This window comes from Talaromyces stipitatus, genomic scaffold (genome assembly GCF_000003125.1).
Source record: "Talaromyces stipitatus ATCC 10500 scf_1105507295549 genomic scaffold, whole genome shotgun sequence".
NCBI lineage: Eukaryota > Fungi > Ascomycota > Eurotiomycetes > Eurotiales > Trichocomaceae > Talaromyces > Talaromyces stipitatus.
The window spans coordinates 813,599-826,147 of NW_002990117.1; the positions used below are offsets into that span (position 1 = coordinate 813,599).

General features: G+C 45.7%; 4 protein-coding genes across 4 annotated transcripts, besides 1 other annotated feature; 2 read left to right on the forward strand and 2 right to left on the reverse strand.

Moving 5' to 3' along the window:
- Positions 1-113: 113 nt before the first annotated feature.
- Positions 114-1,432, forward strand: TSTA_011660 (uncharacterized protein; the record flags this gene model as incomplete). Its single annotated transcript, XM_002483246.1, has 2 exons — positions 114-325; positions 380-1,432. The coding sequence occupies exons 1-2, from the start codon at positions 161-163 to the stop codon at positions 1,430-1,432; spliced, it is 1,218 nt and encodes a 405-aa protein (XP_002483291.1). The 5' UTR covers positions 114-160.
- Positions 826-2,292, reverse strand: TSTA_011670 (NADH-ubiquinone oxidoreductase 178 kDa subunit, putative). The gene is made up of 3 exons (XM_002483247.1): positions 2,143-2,292; positions 1,829-2,061; positions 826-1,758 (listed from the first exon to the last, which is right to left on the reverse strand). Exons 1-3 carry the CDS (start codon positions 2,263-2,265, stop codon positions 1,605-1,607), a joined length of 510 nt encoding a protein of 169 aa, XP_002483292.1. The 5' UTR covers positions 2,266-2,292; the 3' UTR covers positions 826-1,604.
- Positions 2,293-3,750: 1,458 nt separating this feature from the next.
- TSTA_011680 (uncharacterized protein) lies at positions 3,751-8,464 on the forward strand (the record flags this gene model as incomplete). Its single annotated transcript, XM_002483248.1, has 2 exons — positions 3,751-7,067; positions 7,160-8,464. 2 exons carry the CDS (start codon positions 3,751-3,753, stop codon positions 8,013-8,015), a joined length of 4,173 nt encoding a protein of 1,390 aa, XP_002483293.1. The 3' UTR covers positions 8,016-8,464.
- Positions 4,434-4,613: a microsatellite.
- A 2,575-nt stretch (positions 8,465-11,039) lies between the features above and the next one.
- Positions 11,040-11,713, reverse strand: TSTA_011690 (uncharacterized protein; the record flags this gene model as incomplete). The annotated part of the gene is made up of 2 exons (XM_002483249.1): positions 11,040-11,615; positions 11,702-11,713. 2 exons carry the CDS (start codon positions 11,711-11,713, stop codon positions 11,040-11,042), a joined length of 588 nt encoding a protein of 195 aa, XP_002483294.1.
- Between the last annotated feature and the right edge of the window lie 836 nt (positions 11,714-12,549).

Below are 12,549 nucleotides of genomic sequence, written 5' to 3' on the forward strand. Positions count from 1 at the left end.
TTGAAGAGGCTAGTGATATACGTCCTCAACAACATCGAATTTATCGTATTTTATTTTCCATATATCCCTGTATCATTTTCAGTCTTGACAAACCCCTTCGTTCTTGAGGGATTACTGTAAACTAAACGTCAGAGATATATTTAACACATTATATCTGAAAATGGCGTCAACCTTTCGTTTCGGATTTTCCGGCGATGATATTGACGTTGATATCGACAATGATGTCGAGGTTGATCCTGGGAATAATGTCTCCGAAAAGTCTCAAGCAGAAGATGTGAATGCACCTGATATGTTTCCAGCCGTACGGCACGCGCTGAAAGATTGGGTAAGCTTTCTATATTAAATCCCCTCTGTGATTAGCATCTCTGACATGCTCCAGACGACAAATCTTCCATCACAGCTTTCATACAATACATTCAAAGTAGAGATATCAAATCCCGATCACCAAACCATAAACAATAACGAGAAGAATTCAACCCAAACCAACAAAACAATCACAATAGCCCGTCGAGAACTCTTCGACGTCCGAACTCAACTAATGGCCGAAGACGATGATTCGGGTTTTGCAACTGGCCACACAGAACTAATCGCTGATCTGGAGCAAGGAGACCTGAAACCGAACTTTTATGAGGGAGGTTTTAAGACGTGGGAATGCTCGTTGGATCTTGCCGATGTTCTTTTGAATTCAAAGTATATCGGTGAGGGTGAGGGTGAGGATGAAGGGGTGAATGTTATTGAGCTCGGTTGTGGGACGGCGGCGCCTTCTTTGATGTTGTTTGCGCAGGTGTTATTGTCGTCGACGACGGATCAACGACAGAAACGGAGATTCCGGTTTACGTTGGCGGACTACAATTCTACGGTTTTGAGGATGGTAACGTTGTGTAATTTCTTGTTGACGTGGTGGGTTAATTCTCCTTCGTCACCGAGGAGGACTTCAACAGATGGAGCAGTAAATGGCAAAGACGTGGAGGAAGAAGGCGAATTAGATATCGACACCACACTTCTCGACACGTTCCAAGCCGATCTTGCGAATAGGGTCATTGAGCTTGATTTTATATCTGGTGGTTGGTCGCCAGAGTTCGTGCGATTGGTCTTGAATCGAGGTCAGCAGTTTACAGAGAACGTGTCGACACTCATCCTAGCTAGTGAGACGATATACTCCCCTTCTTCTCTGGGGGTGTTTTCGGAGACGTTACTTGAACTTTTACGCAGTTCGGCAGGTGTTCAACAAGAAAGGAGGAATAAGAGTACGGCACTGATTGCAGCGAAGAAGGTTTATTTTGGTGTTGGAGGGGGTGTGGATGAGTTTTTGCAGGTTTTGCACCAACAGCCTTTGCAGGACGAGGAAGTTGTTCAGGTGCAGGAACGGAGAGAGATAACTTCTGGGGGAGTGAAGAGGGTGGTTTTGGAGATTGGGTTTAGCAAGAATTGATGTAAAAATGGGCTATGCTGTACGAATTCGGCAATGAAATGTTTCTTTTCTTGCTTCTTTAACTTTATGTACAATACACATAACAGGCCCAGAGCCGACAAAATCTAGAAAAAGGAATTCATGGCTGAGAACAAGGAGTGAACAGAGATATCGGAGTATGTTGATGTCTCGTCTAGTCAAATACGCTAACAACCTTGCCATCTTTCGTCCTGGCTACCCGGTCCTTCTCGAGATCTTGGTTGTACTTGCGATAATGAGCGGCAATAGCGTTCAGATCAGCCTGAGAGCCTGGGGCGACGTTAAATGGTGATCCGGTATTAAACACTCTTTTTTTTTTCTCTGCATTAGCCTCTAATAGTCAAAACTGAGAGTACTGAACGGGAAGGGCGGACGTACTCGTTGCTCCTCAAATCCACGTATTCCTGATGACCCTGACCAACAAACAAATGACGATCAGCAGCAGCCTCCTCTAGAGCAACAGTGTGAATGGCATTCCGCTCCTCAAAGATCTTCTGATCAGGCGAGTATTTGGTAATGAGGCGGGAAATGAATGAGTCCTCGGAGGATTTGGAGATGCGGTAAAGCAGGAAGCCTGCGGCGAAGGTAGAGACGGCGACGTAGAAACTCGGCTATCGTGTGATGATTTAATGGTTAGTGATACGACCAGACATGATACATTGAAGCGGTCGATATTGACAGGGTAGACTCACTCCGAAGCTCTCGTTCACCGGACCGTGGTGGTGATGGTCATGTGCGGCGTGAGACTCGAATCGACGCGGCTGTTGACGCAGCAGCTGCCTCACGGGAGCTGCCGACCGTCTGACAACAAACATGGTGGATATGTGGTTTAATTGTGCGATGAAGCGCTGTACAGCAGAGTATGAAGCTGGTGGATTTGATGGAGCGAGGTTGGCCGCCGAGTGGGCCGGGTCACGTGAACACCGTCAGTAGAAATGGTAATTGGCCAATCATCGTTCTACTTTTACCAGCTCACATTTCTTTCCTTTGACAGATATCGTGACTCATTTGAATATTTGTGACTTATCTTCTGAATATCGACAATTATCAACATTATCGGATACATCGAATAGACATGAAACCACCTATACAGAAACGCCAAGTATCATCCAACGAAGCAATTAAACACACATGTACAACGGGAGGACCCGTTGTAACTTCAACACTCCACACTCACTGCTTACCTCGGACCCGGCCAAGCGGAATGAAAAACATCATCTCCGAATGGGGACAAGTCAACAGGTAAATGGACAATCAGACATTGTCATGTGCTAACCCGTCGGATAGTCGGCGGGTCACTGCTTCGTTGTCCACTGGAGACAACTCACATACTAAGAGAGCACTGATTTTGGGAGCACGGAATGATGAAGCGAAGGGAAAGTCTAGTTTTCGATTGGAAAACCACATACAAAATCGGGAAATTTTGACTCACAATTCACCAGGTTGATATTTGGCCCCTCTGGCAAGTGATAGTCATAGCCAACGACAGCAGTTGCTGCCCAGTGATACACCGATGCGCAGTTTGATACCCAATACGCACTCACTTCATCTGAGATGCCTCACTTATTGGCAGTTCACTAGCATCGGCGACGAATGAAATTTCACAGTTTTCTCCTTTCTCTTACATGGCTCTTCATAGTTAGACCGTTAGTTAGCATGCTTGCATGGTTTCGGCCTGCTTTACTGGCGCTACCTAACTCCTAACCCAGTCCCTCGAGTTCGTTATGTCGCTAAAGTGGGACGCAGCACCGCGATGGATTCATGCATGCATTGTCATGGAAACACACAAATCTTGGGAATCTCATGCTTTTCACTATATAACCGCTACTAATCATTTGCTTCCTTGTTTAGCAGCCCAAATTCTGACGCCGTTGACTTCCCGAATCGTCTTTCTGCTTTATTTCTGGTGTCTGACCAATTTCTCCAGACTGTTGTGTATAATATTCATTTGACGATATTTTCTGCCATTCTATTCTTATCTCCTCCACTCTATTCTCTCCATCTACTAATCGCCTCACGCATTTGAATTCAAACTGATTAGGCAGGTCGCCTTCCGGGATTGAATACACCTTGACCTTGTATATCTATCCTATTATCTTCATCATCAACACACCATAACTCTATAAATGCCTGTCGAGTTGATCCTGGCTGCTTGAGCTCTTTACTTTTTCTCACGCGTTCTTTGAACGGTCTCGCAGCGTCTATCTACGATTGGGAACACGTTAGCAACAGGCCGAGTCTCTCCTGCTTCTCGTCACACTCATCACCAATCACGGTACGTGCGTGATCCCAACACAAAAATGGGTAAAAAGAGCAAGTCAAAGGCCAAGGCCGATAAGAAGAAGAACCAGAAGAATGAAGAAGCTCCCCCTGCTGCTGCTGTGCCTGAAGACGTCGCTGCACCCGAAGAGCCTGAGGTGCCTGAGGAGATTACATCACCTGTTGTGGATGCACAAAAGGAGACTGCTCCCTTGGAGGAGGACACTGAGCCAGTTCCTTCTGCTCCAGAGCAAGTTGATATAGTACCAGGCCCGGAGCCAGTTGATATAAGTCTTGACGGGCCCGGTAACGAGGAAACTATCGACAACAGTAACGACATCACTAACGACAACGAGAACAACGACGAAGACAACAAGAATAACGACAGTAATACCAATATTGTCAACGACTACGACAACACTAATATCAGCAACGAGGATAATGACAACGACAAAGACATCAATAACGAGATTGACAATAGCAACGATTTAGTCAACGACAAGGAAACTGTTGAGGGTCTAGACAAAAGCATCGATCTTGAGAACAGTAACGAGATCAACAATAGTGACGACATCGACAACAGTATCGATCTCAACAACGACAACGACAACGACAACAGCAAAGACGTCAATAACGAGATTGACAATAGCAACGATTTAGTCAACGACAAGGAAACTGTTGAGGGTCTAGACAAAAGCATCGATCTTGAGAACAGTAACGAGATCAACAATAGTGACGGCATCGACAACAGTATCGATCTCAACAACGACAACGACAACAGCAAAGACGTCAATAACGAGATTGACAATAGCAACGATTTAGTCAACAACAACGACAACAGAGAGGATCTAGACAAAAGCAACGAGATCAACAATAGTGCCGACATCGACAGCAACAGCAACGATATCGACGAGCAGCCAGAGTCTCAACCCCCTGAAGATTGGAGCATGATTGCACCTCATCAACCTACTGTCGAAGACGACGCCGGCTCAATGAAAAGCAAGAAGCACTCGCCCGCTCCGTCGGTTAGTGGGAAGTCAGCTGGCACTGCGGCAGAAAATGCCCTTAAAGAGGAGGCGGATACTTTTGAAGATGCCAAAGATGGGTCAGATGAAGTAGTGGAGTCGGTTGATCCAGGTAAAGCTCCAGAGGCATTGCCCGAAGAGAAACTTGAGGATCCTGAAGCCGCTACAGAAACCGCAGCAGATGCTGAACATGAAGAACCGGAGTCAGCGGCAGTCCAAACGGCCGAAGAGAAGCAAGATGGTGATGCTCCAGAGTCCACGGATGAGGCACCCGAAACTAGTGCAGAGGAGCCTCAAGAATCTGACAACGTTGTTCCGGAAGAGCCAGTTGAGACGGCTGTAGAGAAAGATGCACCTACAGACCAACCAGAAGTTAGAGACGAACCAGAGCAACCCGCAGAGTCCGAACATCAAGACCATCCAGAGAATGTCCTTGCAGAGACCGCCGAAGAGATGTCATCATCAAAGCACTCAATTGCTGGCGCCACTCATGCCGGACCTGCTCCCTTACCATCACCGGTCCCAAGTGAGCCACGCTCTGTACATTCTCCAGTGCCTCCCGATCATCCTCTTTCCCGTCATGGCTCACCTTTGGCATATCACACTTCACCACAATACCGATACGTCAGTCCTACAATGCAAGCGTACAACCCATACATGATGGGCATGCCTCCACAATCGATGAATCCAGGAAGTATGCATCAAGCAAGTGTGGCTCCATCTTCTGCCAGCTTCGCCACGGCCTACCACTCTCCCATGATGGAACATACACCCATGGCATCTCCTCATATGTATCCTCGACGTGCGAGCACTTTCGTCAACGGTGCAAGAGACTATTACAACGGCAGAATGGATCGTACACTATCCAATGGAAGCGGAAATAGTCATGTCCACAGCCAGCGAATGGAGAAGTCGAACAGCCATAACAATAACGATGATGATCATCAAGAACACCACCACCTCATGGGCAGGGTTGAGAAAGCTATGCCGGACATCACACGCATGCTGGATAGCTTCAAGGAAACCCGCCAGAAACTCCAGGCCAGAGAGGCAGAGGCACGACAATTACAGGCCCAGCATGAACAAGCCATTATGCACAAGGACTTTTACATCGAGGCACTCCAGGGCCAGATGAAGAAGGCTGCCACGGAGGCGGCGGAAGAGTACGGCAAGTTCAGGGAGATCATCAGCAGTCTTCGGGTTGATATTTCGAGCCAGCAGGAGAAGATCAAGGAACTACAAGACTATCTCGACACGTCTCGGAAACAGAATGAGGATCTTGAAAGTATTAAATCGGAGCTTGAGGCAGAAATCCAGACTCTTCAGAAAAGGATCGAAGAGCTGCAGCTGGATCATGAGAGGGCTCTGGAAGAGGCGAAAGAGCACGAAAGGACTGAACTGGCTATGCAAAAGGAAGAGTTGACAAATCTGTTTGAAGAGATCCGGACTGAGGATGAGACTGCTGCTAACGAACGCTACAACGAACGCGAGAAGGAGCTTCTTGACGAGCAGGAAGCTTTGAAGTCTGCTTGGGAAGAGAAACACCGCGGACTGGAAGAAGTGCACGCTAACATGAAGACCGAACACGAAGCTGCCATTGGGGAGAAACATGCCGAACTTGAAAGAACTCTTGCCGAATTGGAGGCTGCAAAGAATGATCTGCAGACCGTTCGTGATTCTCTTGTGAGCAAATCCGAGGACTTGGAGACGAAAGAGAAGGAACTTGAGACAACCAAGACAGAGCTCGAAACCAAGCTACAGGAGATCCATAAAGCTCAAGATGATCTTCACTACAAGCAGGAAGAGCTACAAGCCACCCAGGCCGAGTTACAGTCGACCCTTGAAGAGCTCGTTGTCAAGAAAGCCGAGCTCGAAGGCAAGCATACCGAGTTGGAGGAAGCTCACAAGCGACATGCGGAGGAGAAAGGACAACTCATTGGATCTCACTTCACCGAACTCGACAATCTTCGTGATATGCACTCAACCGAGCTAACCAATCTGCGCACCACCCATGAAGCTAATGCAAAGGAACTCCAAGACCGCCTCGAAAAACTCGCCAAGGACTTTGAAGAAAAAGAAAGAACATGGGCAGCAGAGAAATCCATGCTTCAGCGACAACTTCACGAGAAATTGGATGAATTGGCGGGCATCGAACGAGAAAAGGACGCCCTGGAACGAGACGACGTAATCCGCGAAAAACATCTGCAGGCCGCTGTTGAAGAGATGCGTCGAACGATCGATAATATGGAGAATGATCGGGAGAAGTTGAGGAAGACGTTACAGAGTCTCGGGGAGGCGACAGACCTCAAAAGCTCAAAGGGCGATCAATTTTTGTAAGTATTGAGGATACCCTAATAATACATCTCTTCCATGACAATCATGACTCTCAATTTCGTGACCCGGTTACTAACTCAAATGATTATAGTGTCGACGCATTCGGTCAACTTCGACGATTGATCGTTGAACTCTCCAAAGACCATTTCTCCTACCTCCCTATCGATCCTCCAAAAGACATCCTCGAGAAAATCCCACCGGAGATGCCCTCTTTTTTAGACAATACAGCTGCGTCTCGTGAACTCCGATCCGCATACATCCAACACGTCGTCTCCAAAACCTTGACCTATCGTATCTTCCAACCGTTCCTCTTCACCTTAGGCCGCCGCTACGACAAAGCAGATACTTTCTTCCAGGTCTTGTCAATGGACATTCGCCGCAAATCCGTCCGTCGAGAAGCATTCTGGAGACAACAAACACTCAAAGCAGCCTATACCACATCTGATGCCAAGCAATCCATCAATGTTGTGGCAGCTGTGATTGTGGATGAGATCGTGGATCATATCAAGCATTTCGCCGATCCGAAGCAGTTGGATGCCTTGTTGAGTGGTATTCGACGAATTGTGAAATTGGCGGCAGAGACATGGAGGCATGCTCGAGTTGAGAGGGAGCTTGTACTTGCTACCATGCCGGCACCAGAGTCCGATAGTGATGTTAATGAGGGTTGGGAAGAGTATACGTGTGGTAGACCCCTTCCTGACCCCAGTTCATCCGGCAGTGCTTCTGGTCGACATGTCCTTCTCAGAGTCTTCCCTCGTATCTACAGGGAGGCGGCTCATGAGGACTTTGCCGATGACAAGGAGAAGATGAATGCTTGTGTTTATTTTCCCGGTTCCATCTTGTACTCTGATTCTCCTTCAGTGCTCGCTCGGAGAGAAGAGCAGGGCCAGAAGTCTGGAAGTAGGGGGAGTGTGAATGGCGATTCATCACGTTCTCCGACTCCTTAAATCTTCCTTCTATCTCTGAATTACAAACCATTACTACAAACAAAAACCGAGTCATGAATTGTCAACTTTCAGATTGACTTTTTCTTTCCTTTCTTTTCCTTTGTTAATTTGCTGCAACTTCCCTTTGTCTATTCAAGATGACTGATTGTACCAATTTGTATTTCAAGACTGAAGAACCTGTATTTTCAAAGATTGAGCATGTACTACACGGAAATATGATTATGACTGATGACCGAAACGACGACCTACGTGCATGGGAATGGAGCTAGCGAGGAAGCATGGGATTTGGATATTTCTTTGGGGCTTACATATTTTGATATGCATATGTTTTGATTTTTCTTTAGATTTGTTGGTTGCGTACTTGCATTAATCAGATAGAGACACTCCTTTGAAGGAAATTTCATTTATCTTGGATTTGGGTATATCGTGAGGTTTTTAGTAAATATCGGTAATGGAGAGCACTTCGGTAAAAGCTCTAGAAATACACAAATTTTTTTTTTCAACGTATGATTCAGCAGCTGTTAGTAGACATAGTATCAATTACGATGACATTATCCGTATACTCGCCAGAAAAGAGACATCAAAATGTATAATTCACGGTATTATACAATCTCCAGGAAGGCACAAGCCGAAGTAGCTCTAGAGCGATTTGAATAGCATAAAGTATTATGTAGGGAGGCTTGAAAAACAATTTACTCTTCTTGATTTCCTTCAATCTCCAAATTGGATTTAATCAAAATTTGCCATGCGTCAGAAAATATCTTCGCAACAGGGCCAATCGAATGGCTCTCTAGTGTGTAGAAGGCAATGTGCGTTTATGGGGTTAGTGTATCCTTGCAGGTGTCTTCAGGGAAGCCTATAAGCCGTGAGGAAACGATAGAGGCGTCAAGTATTACAAGACGTCAAAAGGCGACGCGCTGAAGTTGCTGATATGGTGACAACCTTGATTAAAATGATACATCGATATGAGATGACTCAGTCTCGGCGAGGAATATGGGCGTTCTCTTGGAAGTGAACATGGATGGAGATAAGTGGTGCAAGATGAGGAATGCATTATCTGAAATGATCAATTGCCTTAGTTCTATTGAGGGCGATGCTTAGAAATAGTGATCTGTTGCCAAGGTCAATTTAAAATCCCATCCATGTGCTATACTTGCCCATGCATGAGGATGAGAGATGTTGGATTATCATTCGACGCAATATTACCTACATACCTTTGGACGCCTGTTGATTTTCCTTCCCATTTAAGTTCTAAATTCCTCGCCACTTTCACTCACTGAGCAGAACTGGCCTTATATAAGCCCACGGACATGCTCAGTGAACCAAAACTCCAGTGTGGACAGATACCTCTATGTGACGTGATACTCTTGCAAAGATTCCTTTGTGGATAAATCTAAGATCTGTCCAATATATGAGTATAAAAAATCTTGGGAATCTCATGTTATACCATGTGATCCTCTCTCCTAGCTGTATTAGCATACTAGATCAACTAGTATGTGCGCAGCTTTGTGTTCTAGATGGTTGAAGCCTAACATATTTTCAATGACATCAACGTGAAATTCAGATCCCTCCCCTCTCGAGGAGATAGGATCCCCTTATTAGAGCATAATATCGAGACTTATCCCGCACTTCGGCAAAGCATTTTGTGAATCATCTTTGCGATCCGTGACCGAACTTCCTTCTAGGATAAGAACGAAAAAGACGAGTTCCGAATTCCCGTCGATACCATATCATAAGGCCACTGAGTACGACTGCCTTACAAGCATGTCTGGGGGATCTTTACGGGAAGAACTATGATGTGTCCGCTATTATTGAGGGTCTCAATGAATTGGTGAAAACAAGTGAAGTCATTTGGCACCAGGGTTCAACCGCAGTGCTGGGGCTTAATTCAGAGATCGTGATAAAAGTTGGCAATAATATTGATATAAATCATATTCCCACAATTGACTACATCAAGCAACATGCACCTCACGTTCCAATACCGGAAATCCATGAATTCTCCAACAGGCGGACAGCGAGCGAACTTTCTTGATGAAAATCAGAAAGCTTCAATTATAGACCAGTTGGATGCGATTGTCGGAAGCTTCCGATTTTTACCTGCCCCAATCACAGACGACTATCGTTGTTATTGTTCATAATTGAAGCATTGCATCTTCAGAGTAACAGAATAGCTATGCTATGTAGCACACATGATAAAAGGCTTATTGAGCTTCAGTCGCAGATGCTAGCCACACGAAGCAGCACAATCCGCGATTCTAGCCCTATCTGGCACTGCGAAAAAGAGAGTATGAAGTGGCGTCCGACCAATGGTATTAAAAGCTAAACCTTAAGTACCAAAAGTAGAGACTGAGAGCGTCTGATCTAGCAATCTTTACGCTCTTCTACACCTTTGCTTGGTAGATGAAGCCTGTCCCTCCTGTTTTCTGCGTCGTCACTTTTTCAACACGAAATTTGTAGTATTAAAGGACAGAAGCACCATGGAAAAAATATCCCCAAAATCAACAGTTTTGTAGGGTGCATGCTCTGTTTTGGCATAAACCAGATAGAATAAGTACTTAATAGATACCCTAACCACTAGTTAGTGCGAATGGGTACTCGGTAAGCCAGAATCTTGTGAACCAGAAATTAGACGATTTCCTCAAAGACGAGGCCGTTGGGGGATTAGCAATTTGGGTGGTTTATATAGGCGTTTTGAGGCATATTTTCAGCCAACAAGAAGTGTGTACGCCCTCACAAAATCGATGGCAGCTAAGAAAGGAGAACCCCACCTGGTAAAGGGTTATAGTACACATAGGGTCCTAGGTACACAATGCCTGTAAATTAGATGATTACGAGACCTTGGCGTTGTATAAGCTTCACAGCCTTGGAAGAAGTTAGGGCTAGAAAACCCAAAGCATTCCAGAGTAGGAGAATTTTCACTTAATCTAATTTGACTCTACAAAAAAAGGCTTTCTCAAACTCCTAGATATCACCACAGAACCATAATGAAACATGAATAAAAAAAACTCCCTAGATCCATCAAATTCAATGCTCAACATCCTCTTGAATCCCAATCAGAGCCTCATTAATAATCGCCCAGTCCTCAATCGCATCGTACCACATTCCGTGTCGCTCCGGAAAGTACTCAAGCAACTGATTCTCGTCGGGCTTCAGGACATAAAAGTGAACGCTCGTACCCACAACCGAAATCACATATGTACGTTCCCAAACTGTTGGATCACCGCCTGCTTTCTCTCCAATCCATTTGAGGCGCTGTGAGAGCATGAATTCTTCGGTATCCTGGAGTAGGTTCTCTGTCGGCGCGTCCTCATCGGTCTCCATATAGTAGCTGTGTTCAAGAGCTGCAATTACAAGACGAGGTTGGGAAGTCTCGGCATCTACCATGCTTGTCGCTACCATTGTGGTACGCTGGCGTTCTCCGTCTATGTTATGTTCGAAATGTCCGTTTATGCTGACGTCCCAGCCGTTCTGAGGTTTGAGGTAATATTTCTGGATCACGTTGAGCCACATGCTAGTTGGGACTCGCCAGGGCACATATCGGCCGCCATGCACTATTTGATGATAGAAATCCAGGAAAGTTGAGGACGAGGCATATGTGTCCTAATCTCAAGATTAATTCAAGCTCATTCATTATTTCGAATGATTGCTTGGGATACATGCCCAACAACCCAGGGGGAATAACTAACTTGCACCTCCATGATCAATCCTACCATATCACTCTCTGTCTTCGTTATCTTTCTTGTCCTCGACTTCAAATCTTGGCCCACGTATTGGCATTGCAGTTTGCAATATTTCGCCTGATATACAGCGGATTTTCTGACTCTTAAAAAGCATGCGGTTCGTGCTGGAATCTATGTATATCCGCAGCAAAAAGCCTGGATTTTCTTCCAGACTCTTTCCAAAACAGTGACATCTGATACTTCCATCTTTCCAAGATTATGAGCCTTTGTGTCGAAGTCTCAAGCCTAGGTATGTGCCTTCACGACTCGATGCATCAAACTCACAACCGCCCCTGTAGCCAAGCGTCACTTCTATAAGGCACCGGAAACTTCCTTTCTACAAGGCGTTATGGCAGTCAATGCGAGTCAAGATACCCTGGGTAGATGCTTTGGTTCAGAGTCACAATCAGTCCAACGCCAGGGAGCCTATGAAACATACAAAGCATAAGCTGGAACGGGTCATTCTCTAGTAGCTGCTTCCTTGACGCCAGACTTTTAATGAGGAAACAATATCATTGTCCTCAGGCCGCCCAAAGGGTGTTTCGTGCGCCTTTCAAGGATAACTATACAGCCAGAGGGGGGAAGAATTGGTCTTCCCCCAAGCATGGGACATTTCCCGCTTGGATAACCTCATCTACTGTTGGGAATATGAGCTCGGCTCTGAAAACTATGGAGCAGCCCAAATACAATTACCAGAAGGACATCCTGAATGCGGGTGCCTTTTGGTAAAGTGCTATAAGCTTTCTTTCGGTACCTACATGTACTAACTATGTCTTCATACAAATGGAGGAAGCATTTATAACCAACAAGTAATC